This window comes from Puntigrus tetrazona, chromosome 5, assembly GCF_018831695.1.
Source record: "Puntigrus tetrazona isolate hp1 chromosome 5, ASM1883169v1, whole genome shotgun sequence".
In the NCBI taxonomy this organism is placed as follows: Eukaryota; Metazoa; Chordata; class Actinopteri; order Cypriniformes; family Cyprinidae; genus Puntigrus; species Puntigrus tetrazona.
The window spans coordinates 23,673,970-23,693,221 of NC_056703.1; the positions used below are offsets into that span (position 1 = coordinate 23,673,970).

Consider the following 19,252-nt stretch of genomic DNA (forward strand, 5'->3'; position numbering starts at 1 on the left):
TTCTTTTTGGACTTGAGGTGTGAACGTTTCAGTTGCATGGACTTTCAATGGATCAGAAATCATACCAGTTCGAGTCAAAATGGAAGCGAATGTTTCGGCTGAAATAACCGTTTCATTCTTTGCCTATTCAAAACAGCATTACCTTTCTGAGCCAGAGAGTGACACAGAGTTTGTGGAACATGTGGCGGCACGGCAGCAGGGTTGCAATCTCATCTTTGACGTATTCACAACAGCAGATGGCACAGCACTGCTCCTGCTCTGCAGAACCAAAGAGAGAGTGTGCATGTGAGAGCATGTAGAAGACTCGTCCACCTTCAACCACCAAGACAAATATTTAAACATGTCTCCATGCAGTCACGCACGCGTCAAATGATTCATTTCAGTCATTAGGGCTGAAAATGAAGTCATTTTATGCTTTCCAAAGAAGATTTATCACCCCAAATGGCAATAAAGTTGAAGTGGGACATTAGTGTGAGAGTATGACGTTCCCGGCATTCATCCCGTGTGAAAAACATTTCTCATCTGGTGTTCATATTGTACTAAAAAGGAGTAAAAAGTATTAAAGGTTCATCATTTTGATGAGCGTGAGTTTAAGTGTCTCTACAATTTCCCATCTTCATACCGCTTCAACTGGGCAGCAGTGAGAAACAGGAAGGAATAAATAAAGTACAATGGCGTAAACTAAACACACACTTGGTTTGTAACACTCTTATAAAGCTTGTAATATACCACACAGGGTCTGTCTGCTGCAGCTCACTGTCACCGTCAAGGCTCTGATATACTTCAAACGAAATGACATTTCGATGAATGAAGTTAGTTTTGGCAGTTCGAATCGGCTCACCAAAGCAAACTTTTTGAAAAGTTTGTTTTAACTCCCAAACGCCAAGCGGTTCTGAAACTCCACCTTCTTTGACGCTGGATTCTCCCTCAGCTGAGGTCAGGCAATGACATCTCTAAGTCACTATATACAAAGCTGAGCCACCACAGATATATCCGCGCCTCTACGATCTTTAAAAAGTTCAGCGAAAGCAATTCATTCCTACATATACGTTACGACGAAGCTTGTATCGACAACCCAGAGTTACGCAAGAAGCGATGTAGAGAAACTCAAGATACAGGTTTTCCAAAGCAATGAAAAGAATGAAAGGTAGCAGGCAAATAAATATTACACCGTACTGCTGCTTTAGGGTATTCGAACTTCGCTCAGAGTTTGATTGAGGAGAACAGATTGGTGAACTTCAACTTCAAAAATGGTGTGCATTGACATCTTTCAGTGGTTTAAACAACAAAATACCTTCTGACGTTCTTTCTTTTTAATTGTTATAGCACAAAATAAACACGAAAGACGTGATTGGTTCGCGTCTCAATAATTATGACAGTCATCTGTCATGAGTGCTTTTGCTGCCTGCGTTGGAGAGAATAAAAAGATTACATTTTAAAATAAAAATGTGCATATATATATATATATATATATATATATATATATATATCATATATATATATATATATATATATATATATAACCTGAATGTTTATTTTCAGTTTCTTTACAAATTTGAAATAAAAAAAAATAAAAATCTATTACAAAAACTACATTTTCTATCTACTTCACAAATGCATGTTTGTTGATATTACAGTAATCAATTCATCCATGCATTTTTAAAGCCTGATTGAGAATGTACATTTTAAAAATGTCCATCAAAAACTTTACCTGAAACAACCTTCATCTTTCTGGTAACTTGCCAGACTTATCAAATAATGTAGTGTGCTTAAACTCGTTTCATAAAATAACATTTCTTACAGTATTTACTGAACTTCTCCTAAACACAGAGTCCGTCCAAATATACATTATATATATATTTAAAAGGACTGCTTGAAAACCTAACTCTAGACTATAAGACACTTGCTGACTGCAGTGTTGTTCCTTTATGCTACAAGTAAAGGAAGTAGTACCGATGTTTTCGGCATTGATGGTGATCTGGGGTAGGCAGTCGATGATTTGTTCAGTGGCGGGGGGATGAGCCTGCTCCACATCTATAGCCAAAGACTCCAGATGAGCCAGTGCTGCCTGCAACACAACAAAACACATTAGCATATTTAATTTCCCCTGGATAAAGATAGAAGCAAGTTAATTATACATTAAGCCTTACATTGCTAGTGTGCTCTCTCATTGGCTGAAATCAATGAAGTTTGTTGGGGTTTAACCACATCAGTCAGCAACTGAGTCCAATTTCTCAACGTCTTTTTGGTTGAATTAAGATGGATCGTTTATTTGTATGACTTAGCTGCTCGTGCAAACAATATTTATATGCAGCATACATTATGCAAGACTACCATGCTTTCATCTCATTAATACATGAACGATAATCAAACTAAATGCATCTTGAGATTCCATTTAAAAGAAGCTACTCTTTATTAAAAAAAAGAAAAAAAGAAAAAAAGACTCTTGGTAACATCAATACCTAATATAGTTAGACCGCACAGTGATTCAAACAGCAATATCACAATACTAGGAAGGCAATACAGACTCCCTTCAGTTTGGTAAACGTGGCTTAAAGCTAGAGCCTGCACAATCAATCGAAATTAAACCGTAATTGTAATCTGGCTTAGTGCAATTATCAAATGGCAAAAGCTGCATTTCACTTAAATAAATATATATATGCACTGCGTGTTTCTGAGTAAAGTGAGGCACCGTGTTCTCCATCTCTGCATCCACTTTGAGTTTAGGTCGGTTATAACATGCATTTAGGAACACAACATGTGCCACCCATCAGGCCACACTTGTTATTATTAATTATATTATATTATAATAGCACTACTATTAAATATATATGTATATATATTAATTCCCAGATTCTGTTTGGTCAGGAGCTGTGCTTTATTCACGATACAGCGTGGCAATGACCGCTTCACTCAACCTTTAGCAACATAAACTGAAGAAAACAGCATTAAAACTGTTCCATGTATTGTATTTCGGCAAAATGAAACGTCTGTTAATCATTTATTGAAGTATGAGTGACCCCTGCTGGCATTATGTTGCATATTTTATCTTTAATTTTGAGACCACGCCCATCTAATAAATGCTTCTCATGTTGCGCAGCACGTCTTTGTGAAACCCAGCAGTTTCTGACCTGAAAAGGGAGTATTACTGTATCTACTACTATTCTGTTTCAGGTATGATTATATATGTTCATATGTCCATCAGTTTAGACGGTGATAGCACGTGCAATCTTGAGCTACGCCACAAATCAGTCCGCTTTAAAACGATGGAAAGCAGATGTTTTCTCATGCTGAGAGCAGATCGATGTGTGAGAGAAAATATATGCTGGCGTTAAAAAATTATGCAGCTATTCTGTTTTAATTTAAGCTCCGTAAGATGAGAGACGTTCGGAACATACTCTTGTCATTTGCCGCCAGGAACTATTTTTTAGCGGAAGGACTGCATTTAACTGACTTGCGTCAGAAACACTTATATTTTTGTTTTAAATGTCTTGTATTGTGTGGTAACCGTTTTATAAAAGCAATAAAGTACTTGCAGGCAGTGCTGTATCGTGAATAAATCACGGCTGAATGGGGTTTCAGGCATTCCATATCGCTATGTTCCTAACAATGCCCTTCAACCGTGATTTATTCACAATACAGCACAACCTCTTGTACCTCTTGCATATACAGGTAGGTCCTCCGTATTAGCCTCACCTCCATTGCCTGAGCAAGACGTTCCTCTAGCGCCATGTAAGTAAGCAGCTGGGAATGATCTACGTAAGAGATAGCTTGAGCCATCCCAAAACCGTCGCCGAATTCATCCAGAAACCTGAAAAAAAAGATTTTTTGTTTCTGAAGGATTTAGAAATGTAATTTAATGTTGCAGCTGACAAAATCGATAGCTTGTTTTGTAATACATAATAGCAAGCACATTTCACAACCACTTTACACATTTTTGGGGGTAAATATATGTGAAAGATCTGGCAAATGTACACATGCATCTTGAGAAGAGAATGTTTTGGAAAATGCTACGCCACGTTTTTGTGCCATCTAGTGATTTACATTACAATAAAGAAAAAAAAATAAAAATAATAATTTATATATATATATATATATATATATATATATATATATATATATATATATATATATATATATATATATATATATATATATACACACACACACTTTATCTATAAAGGTTTATTGACCTCCATTCTGTGTCCAGGTCTTCACTCATGCTGGAATCATCCTCCAGGTTATTGTTGCCATCCAGGATAAAGAGTCCAGGGTGAACAAACTGACTGACACCATCAGGGTCTTCATCACTGCTGCTGCCCGAGTCCTCATTATACATGACCCAGGGGATCTCGCCCTCCTCCAAGGGGGTCTGCTCCCTGAAAGACACCACAAACACAAGACACTTGAAAAAAACAGAACACTTTAACATTATTAAATGTTTAACCCATTTAAACCGATCTGGCAGCGCTAGAGTGCATCCATGTACATCACTGCTTTAGACGGACTAATTTATCAGAAATAATGGAAATGGAAAAAAAAATCATCCCAATGGCAAACGTATTAAGTCAAGATAAGTGGCCTACTCTGACAACTTTCTTATTTGTGCTATAGTGTGTGAGTCTAATTAACTCAATGCATGCCTATAATGGCCAAAGAAATGATCAGCTCTCTAATCTTTCACGTCTACTCTTTTTAATAGGAACACAGTAAGATTAGGTTGATTTGATGAATGAAGGGAAAAGCCGCACAAATAGACAGTTGTGTGATAAGGAGATGGAATGCACATCGTCTGCAACATCTAAACAATGTCAAAACTCGGCCAAATTATACGCATGTAATCTTAAGGCTGATGGCTTTGTAACTGATGTTCGTTCCATTTAGCAAATTATTATTTTTGAAATGCTTATTACAAATTTATTAATAATTTGGAATTGTAAAATGTGTTAAAATAGATGCCATAAGAAAACAATTATTTGTCAAAATAAAAACAATAGCCAAAACCTTTATACGGACAGATAGAGATAGAGAGCTCATTTGCAAAAATGGCACTTAAAAAAAAAAAAAAATAGCCGATTTGCCGTAAATTATTCTCCACTCAATGTTTTTATGATGCAAGATTAATGTATACACAGCCTTTTAATTTAACCTTTTCCATTTTTATGAATGATTACTTAAGGTTCAAGTGTGTGTAACGATATGGAAGCTGAGTACGGCTGTTTTTAAAGCATGCAACGCCTTCTGATGCTTAAAACTAAGCTCAGAATGTATTCTAGAGGAATGGTGATGCATTTGGAAAATTTTAGAATCGATGCAGAATTATTTCTCTATTCGCGATGCATTGATGTATTGTACCAGCCCTATAAATCTAACTTTTATTATGTTAAAAACAAACTTTAATTTTGTAAATTACCTGTATTTAATGAAGTTTTTATTACTTAAATCAAAAGAACCCAAGTACAGTTTGACATATTTAATCATTTCTAAAAATAAAGAAATAATAATAATAATAATAATAAAAAAATAATGGAGTTCTGTTTTTTTGCAAATAAACTTCATATATAAATGTAGTTTTTAAGGGGATAAAAAAATTCATCATTAGAAATACTAGTCTTGGTCAACGGGGTGGCAGCTGAGTAATGATGTAATGACTACTCAGTATTACTGAATTGTTCCACGTTGTTTTGATGTGTGCTTACTCTAAAGCGAGGTTGAGAGAAGGCACTTCCTCCAGACTGCTGCTGCTGCTGCTGCTGTCAGGCGGCTCATCCATGCCAGGCAGAGTCTCCCAACTCTCCTCACTCGTGCACCTCTCTTTCTCCAGCCCAGAGTCAGACGTCCACGAGGCAGACCACTCGCCCTCACTGAATTCTGAGCTGCTGCTGGGAACACAGAGCAGGATACACGCACGAACACACGTGAGCCCACCTCGTAGAAGTCAATCTAATCCTCTTAGCTGAAGAGCCTTAGCATGCAGAATGAGCATCCACTGAGCGCACCTTTGGCACCTCACTCATTTCCTGCCGTTTCCTGAGTGTATACCTTATCAGGCATTCACAGTAAACGCCCAAGCTCATCCTTGACTTTAATTAGGAGGATTTTTTAAATGAGGCTCGTCCACCTGACTATGCATTTTCTGTAACACTGTTTAATTAAATTTGGAACAAATTTAAAAGCCTGCTTCGGGCAATTATGTATAAATAAGCAAATGTATAAAATAGTATAAAAAGGCACATGTAAATATATATCTTTACTATCTTTTGTATCAGGGTTGAACTGTTGAGCTTGATAAATAAGTAGCATATTCACTTCCCACAATGTTATAGAAATATATCTAAAAAAAATAGCGTCACAGATAATTCTGGGACCTAAATATTATGATTTTGTTTATTAAAATTAAAATAAAAAACACTATAACTAAGCTGAACTGAATTAAACTTAAGTTTAGGGACACATAAAATGAATAGAAAAAGTCTTTATCTTAGTATATTATTATTATTATTATAAATTACATTTTCAAGTTTGTTCAAATAGAAAATAGTTATTTTAATTTGTAATAATATTTCAGAATATTACTGTTTATGCTCAAATTTTTGATTACAGAAATGCAACCCTGGAGACCATAAAATACCTTCTTCAAAAGAATTAAACATATCAACATACCAACATTTTTTTTTAACAATAGTGTAATAGTCTACAACATCTAAAGTTTTTCTTTCATTACTATATAAATAACAAGAATCCTCTATATATTAACGCACATGCAGGATTTTTATGTACATAATTATTGTGCACGAAGCTCTGAAATGTATTCAAATCACATTTTGTGCAATAAATGAAATAAAAATACTGTACCTTTCGTCGCCCTTTATAGCTGGGTCACATTTCTCTCCAAAATTCTCCAGATCTTCCCAAATCTCATCGCCATCCTCCTCATCTACTTTGGTGTTGTCACCTTCATTTTTCTTGTCCTCGGAGTTGAGGTCGCTCAAGGCCATGGGTGGAAAGTCAAAAAGCAACTCATTTTCAGAGCTTGTTTGTGCGAGGAAACCTGGAGGTGCTGAGCCACACTTGTTCCTGACCGCTGCGCCTGACAAATGGCTCGCTTCCTCTTTTTCAGAGCGTTTCCTCCTTTCAAGGTGAGTCTCGCTCGTCTGTTTGCGGATCTTTGGCCTCACGACCATTTCGGACTGAAACGTTTCTTCGGGGTCGGTTTTTCCCTTGCTTTTACAGGAAGCGGGCGCAGAGCCGGCTGTAACCCCGTGGCATTTTGGAGCTTGGTCCTCACCAACCGACAACGGGCTAACTTTCTGATTTGCCTTTACAGTTCTGTCGAAATCCGCTTGCTCACAGCAAAGGTCTGCTACGCTTTTAGAAGGCGCCGTTTGCACTGAACGTTTACTTATTTGTGAGAATACATTAGCATGCGAGTCGTCGAGCAAATTTCCACCCAATTCACAAATACCATCAAGTCTCTTCTGAGCAGCCTGACATGGGCTTGAACTGGAGTCTTCCTCCTCAGCCCCGCTGCTGTCAGGCTCATAGGCGTCAATGTTTATGTAACTCAGAGCTTCCGGGTTGGGCTTAGGGTCTTCGTTGAAGGGCCACACTCTAGCCTGTTCCCTTTTTTCTATGCCAGAATAATATTTTCTGTCATATGGCACAACCTGGTCACTCTTTGGTCTCTTGAAATGGTTAGAGGGCGCTTTTGTGACTCTACACAATGAAGACTGCCTCCTGCTGTGGCCCTCCTGATTTGACGCCGCGTTTAACTCGGGGCACACTGCATTTGTGCACGCTGTCGGCAGGATATTCTGAAGCACTGAAGAAATGTTGCCCTTTGATGCTAGAAGAAAAATGTTGCAGTTATTATTCATTCTCCCTCACAGGATTGTTTCGTATAGGAAGTACCTATGCGCTATAGACAGAAAAGTGTTTTGGTTACACTTTCCCCAAATTAACAAGAATATAATAAATTATTCTTTGCAAAAACATATATATATATATATATATTTTAGAAACACTTTGTTGTTTTATATTATGTCTCTTTCATGGCAATTTACACCAAAATGATCATTACTGTAATAAAACAAAACCTCATTCATTATTGTAATAACATTTAAATGATCTTAAAATCTTTTTTAAAAATGACAAACTAAAGCAGTGCAATAAATACTATGATGTTTTATGAAGAAAAAGTTATTTTTTATTTTTATTTTTTTAATTCAGGGACATTAAAAAAACGATAGAGTAAGACGATGAGAACACGCTTGCATACATGTGCTTAAAGTGTAAATAAAATAAAATAATAAAATATATATTTTTTGTTGTTTTCATTTGGTTTTAGGGGTAAAATATGACCTAGGTGTTTTTCCTGACAGTCACCCTATAAAACATAAGAAAGCGAAACCCATTTCAAACTACTTTCTACCCACCCTCACCGTTCTCGTATACATTTGCATAATAAAGTCAAATGGTCTCCTACAGGGTTTCTGTCTACATCTTTTAAAGGTGATGAATGCTTCACTCTCCAGCAGAACAACCCACACACACACACACAAGCATATTTCAGCGTTTCAAAATCCCTGTTACATTCCCAATATTACAAAGCTGTTTATTCACCATGAGAACCTCGATCTCAAAATCTCAAAATCCATTCCTCCGCTTTTATTGCTCACAGATTTCCAGCTACTCAGAACCTGCTTGCTGAAGTTTGTCATTTTTAAATCAGGTAATATTTTACAACGGCTACAAGTAAGCAATATTTCCAGAGTAAGCGACCAATAGCAGCCATTCAATTTACAAATCAGTTTTTTTTTTTCCTTATTTGTGGTGAGAAAATTACACACATGGTCTTAAACGTTGAGCAACTCTTCAGGGTTTCTATCACCAGATCACCAGCTAGTACATACCCACTGCCAAGTCCTTTTGACTGCTGGTCCTCTCCATGTTTTGACAGTCCACAGTGGACGCGACTCTTTGTTTATCTGTAACTGGCCGGAAACTGATATATGCGTGCCTCCGGCCGTACCTCCTGCCTGAGATGGTCTGGTATCCTCCTGTCGGTTTGGGCCATGCAGACTTGCCTGCTTCTTGTCCCATTCCTACGAGAAACAGAAGTGTAAATTGACACATAGAACAATAACTATAAATATAACCATAACTACATAGCTATCCACACCAACGCAAGATATCATTCTGTTTCTTATATGCATGTTGCGCAAGCTACATCAGTCAACAGCTGAACTTTTAGCCACATTTTTCCTCTGTTCTGTATTCACCAAGAATTAGCTAAATTGTTCAAACGTTACAGTTAGAACTACAACTATTTTCCTTGACGCGAACAGGCCTTGAAAAGGTCATTTACCACTTGCAAGCTGGGCTTTTCCTAAACCTTGACTGTCTGTACTTTTCCTGAAATCAGTGCTCCGTGATTAGAGAGAAATAGCTGTTGCATTTTGTTTTCGACAAAAAAACAACAACTTCAAAGCCCATAATTCAATTCTGACTTTGCTCCTCTGCTGATCTAACTGTCCAGGGGTAGGAATACAAAAATCCAGAAATGTTGTAAGTAACGAAAGCTCTGGGGTTGTAAAATAAATAAAAAAAATGACACACAGATAAAATAAAACCTTTTGAGTTACGCTGGACCTTTCATAAGAAATAAACAGGATATCTGGCTGCAGGTAACACCAAGAAAAAAAACAAAAAAACACATTATTTACATACACTACAGGCACTGTACAAAATAAAAAAAATTAATAATCAGCAAACTTACTTCATACTTTTTGAGGTCATTGTAAGAAAGCCACTTAGTCTTGCAACTCGTGATACTGTAATTTTTTACTGTAAAATAATGTATGATGAATTTCTCGTAATGCTCCTCAATTTTCACTTTGGATAAAAGCAATGGCTAAATTATTATATCTAACAATGTCAATAAAAACACACCAAATGACAGTGTTTTGTGTCACAAGGCCTAAAACGCAGGGGATTCAATTCTAACTAATTCTATCCAAGATTCTCCATCTCTGAAGCAGTAAATGCAGCAATCTTTTAAGTGTTAGCATCATACAGCACATCCCGTTAAGGCGTTACAGCCTCTATTAGTCCTGGATGTTAAACATAAGGAATATCCCAAATGTGCAATGCAGTGCTGCTCCAGGACCAGGATTAGGAGGAATTAAAGCTTTCTAACCTATGACAGCTCACACTGATGTTTATCACCATAACAGCGACGGTTTTCCACCGCAGTCTGATAGTAACCCGTCGCTGTCATGTTATTGTTGTCATCGCAGTTTGCAGCAAACACATCACATCCGTCAACAATACGCACTAAAGGTGCTTGACGCACGCCATCGCTTGTCACGTTGCATGGAGATTACTCGTTATAATAAATGCAATACGCATCCCTCGAAGCAGATTTTTACCCAAAGAAACACGCAAATCCCGTGACTGACATAATCAGCAGGATCAATTGAGTCGAACACGGGCCCTGATAGAAGTTGAGCGCAGCTAACAAGCTAACTAATGTTTGTCGACAGGCGTTGTTGCTTCTAGGGCGTGGATTATAACGTCTGCCGACGCCTTAATTCCTCTCAGTTCGCTCGGAAAACTCACAAGGTGTTTGGTTTTAGGAAATGTGTCGTCTGTTATCGTGCAGTACCTCTGTTCCTGGACGCCTCCTGTGTCACAACTAACTCCGGCGAACGTCACCGCGAAACTTAAGGGTCACGTGACACGCGTCAGCCAATCGGCTGCGAGTGTCATCGGCAGCATTATCGTCGGGTGCAGTTAGGCAGCTATAAGCAGACCGCAACACCACGTGTGCCATTTAAAGCCCACCTGGAAACAGAAAACTGTCTGGGATGGGACGGGACGGGATGGGACAGGATAGGATAAAACGGGGTGACGCACTGGAATAGTGCAAGTTCAGTTTTGGATTAATTGTGTGAACCTGAAAAAGAATTGATTTCCAATGATGGGTTTGTTAGGCGCTTCATAAAATATTAAGCGAATGTGTGTAGAGCAGGAAATTATTTATTCATTCATTCATTCAAAAGTCAGCGTTTGCAAACACACACGTTATTTAGATTAATTGGATAATAAATGAAGGCACTGCACTGCAAGTAGACTAAACAGCATTAAAAGAAAAGCTCACAGCACAGTACATTAAGGCCATTTTTTTTGTTTTATAGGTTTTCTGAAATGTTAGGCCTATGTGGAAATATTTTGTATATGATGCATCTATTTAAAAATGCACTAAATATTGCACCAGTGTCCAGAACAGAAATCTACACAGTGGATAAACCACACTTTTAGCTGACAGGAGTTTATGTTTTTTAGGAAGGGGATTTCGGATATCTTGCTTTATCTTTTCACAAATCATAAAACAGCACTCCATAAAGAATAAAATACCGCCTGATGGCCAGAAAAAATATATATGAGAATTTATACAAATCAGGTGGGCGTTAAATGAATAAATCGTTCTGTATAAAGTTTAGAAACCAACAAAAAAGAATGGATAGTTTGGTGTGAGTAATACTGAAATGCAGATTTCTGGTTCCCTGTAGAAGAAAATAAAATAATTTTGAGAAAATGGTCTTGTGTGTTGCAATTGAGATTTATACAAGCAAAGGCAAAATTTGAAAGACTGCAATTTGCAAAATAACCCAAAATTGACCGTGTCTGTATAGTGTTCACATTAATTCAGATGTCAGATATTAATATATACGTTTAATATAAGATATAGAAATGCCTGTTACAGCAACACTGAATGAACGTGTAGCTGTCACACATGCTGTATCTTTACATTTCTGTATGTTACAGTGCAGGCTATTAATCATCAGTGGATCTCCACAGATACAGGCAGCCTCAACAGTAAACTGACTAAAATGCATGGGCTCACCTGATCGTGTGTGTGCGCGCGTGCGTGTGTGTGTGTGTGTGTGTGTGTGTGTGTGATGTGTTCACTCGTTAGGCGGCGCAACTCCACGCTCACTTTTCCTCCGTCTGTAGCTCAGCGAGCGCAGGAAGGGGGCAGGGTTGGCGCTTTCCTTCGCCTGTTTGACCATCACAATTTGCTGAATCACACAAACTCTTCCGCATCGTCAAAACTTTGAAGACGGATCACGGAGGATCTCGGCGCGCGCACGCACAGCGCGACATTCCCTCGCCGTCGTCCGGAGAAGGTGTCCCCTTCCGCGCAACTCTTCATGGCGAAAAGAGCTCTCTCTCTCTTCTACTTCTGCTTTCTGTCACCTACGGGACCGCCGCTCGCGAGACACACGCTTGTAAAAGTTTGCCTTTCGCGCTGAACGCGCGAGACTCGCCTGAGAAATGAAGCTCAGCAGACAGTTCACAGTTTTTGGCAGTGCCATATTCTGTGTTGTGGTATTTTCCCTGTACCTGATGTTGGATCACATAGATCACAGCAAAAACCCGAATGGAGAGAGAATTCAAAACGTAAGTACCGATGCCTCGCGCTTAATCGATAAATTGTTATATAAACGGCGGCTGTCAGCAGACGCGTGTTTTCTGTGTTTGACTGCTGGTCCTTGAACTTATTTGCCGGTGTTATAACTCGATGCCGATGCGGTTGAGAAAAGGACACTAGTTTGAATGTATAGTTCGCTTCCTCCCGAGTGACAGTATGCTGTTAAAATAATACACAGTCACAAAGATGGCTGTGAACAGTAAGTCATTTCCTGTTTCTAAAATACTTTGTCGTGGGGTTTTTATCAAGTAACGTCTTTTAATGCTGTTCTAAGCAATAAGTAAGCGAATTAAAGGAAAGGTGGTGTTTATCTTCTCGCAGGGAACTGATCTCAAAGGTCACTAACCCGCTGTCTTCGGCGTTCAGAGGTCGTGTTTCAAATCTCAGCCGACTGCCTATGTAGACAGCACTTTGTGATCCCCACTCATTTCTAACAGACTCCAATAAACGGCTCCACCCATGTATTAAAAACGTGCGTAATATTTAGTATTTTTATGGGTGAAATTAAGGTAACGTATTACAAAAAGGCGCAAAAAATGTATCCTTAATATGAACGAGGATATCTCGTGCACCTTGAGTACACTGAACATCGTGTCAGACTTATTTAAACCGAAATCGTGCGATTGTGTTTTTTCAACGATTCACTAATTGAATCGACTCGTAAGAGTCGTTTACTCGTGAATCGGACTGTATTGTCCGCGCCGTACGTTTGCATGCAGCTCGCGAGGCCAGCTCAGCAGAAGAAAATGTAGTTTTGACATTATTTCGTAGTCTTTTTTTTTATTCCATATCATTCTATTCAGACTGCGAGCTAATAAAATATGATGGTATATACAGTGGCAGTGGAGAGTTAAGTAGAAAGCGAAATAGAGTCGAAAATGCGCAGGTTTGACACATCTCGATCGGCAGTTCACTCGGTTTTAAGACGGGCATAATGCTTGCTATCCCTCACCTTTTTCACTTTATAAATACTGCTAGAATGTGCATTTAAAAACAGATTCAAATAAATGTCATTACTTAAATTTGCTGTAGGCTAAATTATTTGTTTTCCAGTACGGCTTCCTGATGGCCAGCTCAGATGAACTCATGAATCGAAAGGGAATCTGTTCTGAAACTCACTATTTTTTAAAACGGTCTCCTTTACGGCCAGTTGTGTATTTTCACTTGAATAATTTGCATTTTTCAGAATCAAAATGCTATATTGGAAAACTGTCTGACGTTTCTCATGTGTACCGAGTTTAAGACTGAAAGTCGAGGACCAGTGATGTTGAATAAATTTAGGCTTAGCCTAAATCCAGAAACAAGTCCTACAGGATTCAAATATGTCTTAAATACAGTGTTTATTTGAAATCCAATAGACTAAACCTGAGCGCTATATAAATAAAAGCGCTATATAAGTAAAAACAATTGATTGATTGAATCTCCTGGGAGGTTTAGCACTGATGTTCTTTGACAATGATGTACAATAATCTGGCGTGACAAATAGTCAAAGATCTCTTTTGAATGATATTTGAGAGCCACAGTGGGAGAATTTGAATTGAACGCTGTACATTTCAGTCTCTGCCATTTTCATACACTCTGCTTGTGCCAGATACAGAAATGTTGCCGGCCAGATGCTGCATTAAATTACTCTCAGTGTTAAAAGTATATTTTCTAAGATGTAGTTAGAGATGTATTCGTCTAAGATGTGCTATATTCGGTTGCGCGTCGTTATGCAGTGATGCATGTAGTTACATCGTTGTCTGAAATTTGTGCTGAAGGAGTACTTGATTTTGTCCAGTGTTAAGTCTTACACAGTTTTTTTTTGTATTCTACAGGGTCAGCTTGGTATTCTCCAGGACAAAATAGACCACTTAGAAAGACTGCTGGCAGAGAACAATGAGATCATTGCCAACATCAGGGACTCCGTAATTAACCTGAGGGAAACTGTGAAAGATGGGAAGATGTTTCCTGAAGGGAACATGAGTCAGGGGGACCTGGAATTGCTGCCTCCTGCTCCTGCGCTGCTCCCCATCCACTCAGAGGACTGCCAGTTTGCAGCACGGACGTACTCCAAGGCAGCGGATGGAGTACAGGTACATAACAAAACAAGATTAGGCAGATCACTTAATTGTCAGGGCTCAGTTATAATAATAATAATATTAATTTTATATATATTTATATATATGTATCTGTGTGTGTGTGTGTATGTATGTGTGTGTATATATATATATATATATATATATATATATATATATATATATATATATATATATATATATATATATATATATATATATATATATATATATATATATATATATATATATTATATTTATTTATATATATTTTTTTTATTTTATTATATTTTACCAGTGATACAGATTTCTACAGTGCCCTTTTCATTATTTGATTTAAACACACGCGCACACACACACACACACACACACACACACACACACACACACACACACACACACACACACACACACACAATTAGAGTATAATTGAAATGCTGAATAAAATATATTTTAGTAACCCTAATTGCAGTAATATAATTTTTTCACAGCTTTGAGCATCAAAAACAAACAAACAAACAAAAATGTATACAGACCCCGTACTTTTGGCTATGGTAGCATATAATTAGTAGTGAATAGTTCATAGTAATAGTGAACATAGTGAATCGTTTATATTTACACTCTTATAAAAGTTTGCTTTACAAATCAATTATTAAAAAAAACAAAAGTAGCTAGAAATAAGCCAGTTTTAAATAACAGTCTTTATATAACATTTGCATGGGTCAACGCTGATAGACAATATGCATTCAGATGGCCGTTAATTCAGGGTGGAAATCCATTCCATTGATATCTATACTTCCACCAAACTAAACCCTCAATATCATCATATTTTTGTAAGATGTGCACAAGTGAAGCACACCAGCACGCTGCTAAAGGCAGATTTGAACTGAACTGTTATCAGAATGTTGACAGCTTTCACGTGTATTTTGTATGTTGTGAAACGGCAGTGAATCAGGGAGACACTGGCTTGACAAGACAGAGAAAGCAAAATAATTCATGCCGTCACCTTAAAACAGTTTTGCTATTGTAAACTGCGCAATGCACTTTTTAAAAAATTTAGTTTTCCTGAACAATGTTACTAAAGACGGATAGATGGATGCCAGCAGGACTTGTTATCTGGAGACCCACTGGCTCTTCCGTGGAGGTTCTGTGTGAGAAATATCTCACTGCCTGAATTGTGTCACACTAGCAGACTATTTTTTGCATATATTTGCATGCGAGTTTGTCTATGGCTTGCCTTTTACTTAGCCCTCTTCCGCCTTTATTTGTTTCGCACGGGGGATGTGATGTAATATCAGCATTTACAGGTGCAAGTCTATGATTTTTATTGCTATTCAACCCCTTTTCAACCCGTCGCTTGAGAAAAAAAAATCCCTTCTGAATTACATCCTGTTTTTTGACAAACACCAGGGTTGTGCTGTGTTTGTCAATTATTCAGTGTAATTCCTGTCCAAATAAACCTCTTTGAGTTTCCATGCAGAAATTGCTTAAGAGGACAGAATGATTTGTTAGTTTGTTTCTGAAAACCGACAGCTAAAATTTGCTGCAATTACACGTTTTTGGAGTGTCATCTGGGTTTCGATAAATCGAGCCAATACAAATAAAATTATGTTTATATCCTGATTTAATTGATGTTTGAATGCTCTTGTTATCATTAATTTAATTAATTCAATTCAATTCAAATGTATTTGTATAGTGCTCCTTACTATGCAAATCATTGCAAAACAGAAAGTTTCTACATTATATTGAGTAATAGCTTATCAGTGGTGACTGAAGTCGATGTCCTTAATGCAGAAATGTACGGTAAAAATGAAGCGGTTAGTTAATGTGTAATCAGACTGACGGTGAACATTCTTAACAGCACTGATTATATGAAGCCTGTAATACCTTATAATCAAACGTTTTGCAAAATTTGGCAGTTTTGTATGTTGTCTGAGGGTTGGTGTCATCTCTACTCAGGTGTTCGTTCGTCTCAGGTCTTAGTAAGGGCTAGACCTGAAAGGGAATGAAAATGTGCATTTGATTTGATTTGAACTAAGTTCAAGGTTGTGAAATACATTTATGTGAATTCTTTCCTAAAGGAATGAGTCTTTAATCCTGGATTTAAACAGAGAGAGTGTGTCCCAGAGTTTGGGAGTCAAATGTGAAAAAGATCTTTTAGTGGACTTTTCTATTCTAGGAACTACTTTTTTTCTCCATTCTGTATGGATGGGGTTTTGGTTCCTCTGGCTTGCTTTGTTGGGGACACTTAACTTCTAGTAATAATCGTCAAATTGATTACAGAGAGCGTCTCTGCATTTAATAAGAAATTGTTCACTCTCGTCATTATACATCCCTGTCATTGTACTCTTCTACCTTATACTGTTCAGTGCTTTGATGCAACCTGAGTTGTTAAAAGCGCTATATAAATAAAAATGATTGATTGATTGATTGAGAGTGCAGAGCTTTGTGAGGATGGACTAGTTAGGTACGCAAGCTATTTAGGGCCTTAAAAGTTAGTAGTAATATTTTGTAACTGATACAGAAGGTAACCAGTGACCACATTGTAATCTATGAGATTTTGTATACATTTTTTTGGTCAAGTATTTTATTTTGGTCTTATCCAAATTTAATAGGACAAAATGATTGGTCATCCAGTCTTTCACGTTTTTAACACACTCTCTTGAGCTTAGATAATTTAGAAGTTTCATCTATATGTATATATTCTGCTATATATAGCTATATGTAGATGACTAGTTATAATGTATAGAGTATCATTGGCATAACAATGGAAACTAATTCTGTATTTTCTAAAAATACGATCAGGTGGCAACATGTATACTGAAAACATCAGAGGTCCTTGGACAGATCCTTGTGGCACTCCATACTTTACTGGATTTAATTGAGATGATTTCCCATATAAATACACAAAGTGACAGTGATAAGAAAAGCAGGATCTAAACCACCTTAAAGACTGCCCTTGAATACCTTTATAGTTTTGCAATCGGTCAATGAGTATGTTATGATCTATAGTGTCAAACTCAGCACCAAGGTTAAATAAAACTAGTAATGAGATGCAGCCTTGGTCTGATGCAAGAAGCATGTCATTTGTAATTTTCGATATCATTAGATGGATATAATTTTTTTGCAGGTAGGAGTACAATTGAACAGACACATTTTTTTATAAAAGACATAAACTGAAGATTTGAAATGGGTCTGTAATTTGCCAGTTCAGTAGGATCTAGTTGTGGTTTCTTAATCAGAGGCCTAATAATCGCCAGCTTAAATAGTTTTGGGATGTGACCCAGAGACAACAGTTTTTTCTGCTACAGGTAACAACTCTTTCAGTAATTTAGTGGGAACAGGATCTAATAAACATGTTGTTGGTTTAGACGCAGATCCTAAATACGGTTTTTCTTTTTTCTGTGCAATGAATGAAGCTGAAGTACTAGACGCTGCTGAACCTACATTTGTTACTGTATTTTTTGATGCTAGTCATTACTAAATTGTAAGGGAATATTTAGTTCAGATTACTTCTGATTATTTGTCAATATAGCCGCTGTCCTAAATAAAAACCTTGGATTGTTTTCGTTATTTGAATTTGCCGATACGCTAACCCCGGCACCTTTTACAGCAATTCTACAAACTTCCAAGTTAGTTTTTCTCCATTTGCGTTCAAGATTACAAGTTTCTGTCATGAGAGAATGGGTATTGCTGTTGTACCAGCTTCTTCTAATGTATTATAGAGCATAATGCCATATAGTTCATATCAGTAATAGGCAGCATGCACAATGCAAGGTAGTGGTTAATAACATTGAGGTATAACTATGTCTGTATAATTAAGATCAATTCCATGTGATATTATTAAATCTACTGTATAGTTAAAACAAATAGTGGGTCTGGTTATGTATTGCTTGAATCCAGTCATAACGCATCATTTATATCATATGATGAACGTTGAAGTTAGCACTATATCAACATTAACCCGTAGGTCTGAGAGGAAATCTGCTGATTCTTTTAGGAAATCCTTATAACGGCTCTTGCGCTCTGTACGCAGTATCTTGAACAAAAGAGATGAGAAATTTATTTAGCATATCTGAGTGTAACTAATCATTAAACTAATCGCCAGTGAATTTTCATCAAGACTTCCTCCTGGCCAGCCTTCACGTAATTTTCAAAACCAATAGATACACACATCTAGTGTTATGAACTGACTTCTGCACACAGTCAGCCAAAATATAGAAATTAAATGCAAGCATGTTTGTTACAGTCAAGTAAAATGATGTATTTTTTTCTGCTTTCTTCCAGATGCTGGACGTTTATGATTTACTAAGCTTTGATAACCCTGATGGTGGAGTATGGAAGCAAGGCTTTGATATCTCTTATCAGGGCAATGAATGGGACAAAGAGCCACTCCAAGTCTTTGTTGTGCCCCATTCACATAATGACCCTGGTGAGTGCTAACGTTCGTTGACCATTGTCTTGTGTTTGTAGTCAGGAGTCACCGTTTACCAAGTAAACAGACACGTGCTCGTTTGACGAACGCACATGATGAATATTACAAACATTTGTGATTAATGGCTGAAATTTGATCATTTGCAGACCTAGATTTCATTCAGGAATGCATGTGTGTGATTAATTAGTGGAGTACCCATGCACAAATTAGTCAACTGGCAAAAACACGGTTAATGACATTTAATTTCGCTATGAATATCTAAAT

General features: G+C 37.3%; 2 protein-coding genes across 4 annotated transcripts in view; one reads left to right on the plus strand and one right to left on the minus strand.

Annotated features, from left to right (window-relative positions):
• The window catches only part of pja2 (praja ring finger ubiquitin ligase 2), a 13,494-nt gene extending 2,683 nt beyond the window's left edge, over nt 1-10,811 (minus strand). The window contains exons 1-8 of one of the 3 annotated variants that reach the window (XM_043239353.1): nt 10,667-10,811; nt 8,913-9,104; nt 6,856-7,846; nt 5,700-5,879; nt 4,194-4,379; nt 3,697-3,811; nt 1,954-2,068; nt 143-258 (exon numbers count right to left, since the gene is read on the minus strand). In XM_043239353.1, the coding sequence (XP_043095288.1) occupies nt 143-258; nt 1,954-2,068; nt 3,697-3,811; nt 4,194-4,379; nt 5,700-5,879; nt 6,856-7,846; nt 8,913-9,102 (1,893 nt within the window). In that variant the 5' untranslated portion in view covers nt 9,103-9,104; nt 10,667-10,811. Of the gene's footprint in view, nt 1-142; nt 259-1,953; nt 2,069-3,696; nt 3,812-4,193; nt 4,380-5,699; nt 5,883-6,855; nt 7,847-8,912; nt 9,105-10,620 lie in introns of all 3 variants that reach the window. The other 2 variants (XM_043239351.1, XM_043239352.1) reach the window with 2 other exon arrangements.
• A 1,160-nt stretch (nt 10,812-11,971) lies between these two features.
• Nucleotides 11,972-19,252, plus strand: part of man2a1 (mannosidase, alpha, class 2A, member 1) — a 47,968-nt gene continuing 40,687 nt past the window's right edge. The window contains exons 1-3 of the mRNA XM_043239330.1: nt 11,972-12,465; nt 14,314-14,571; nt 18,841-18,985. Coding sequence (XP_043095265.1) covers nt 12,340-12,465; nt 14,314-14,571; nt 18,841-18,985 — 529 coding nt within the window. The 5' untranslated portion in view covers nt 11,972-12,339. The remainder of the gene's footprint in view (nt 12,466-14,313; nt 14,572-18,840; nt 18,986-19,252) is intronic.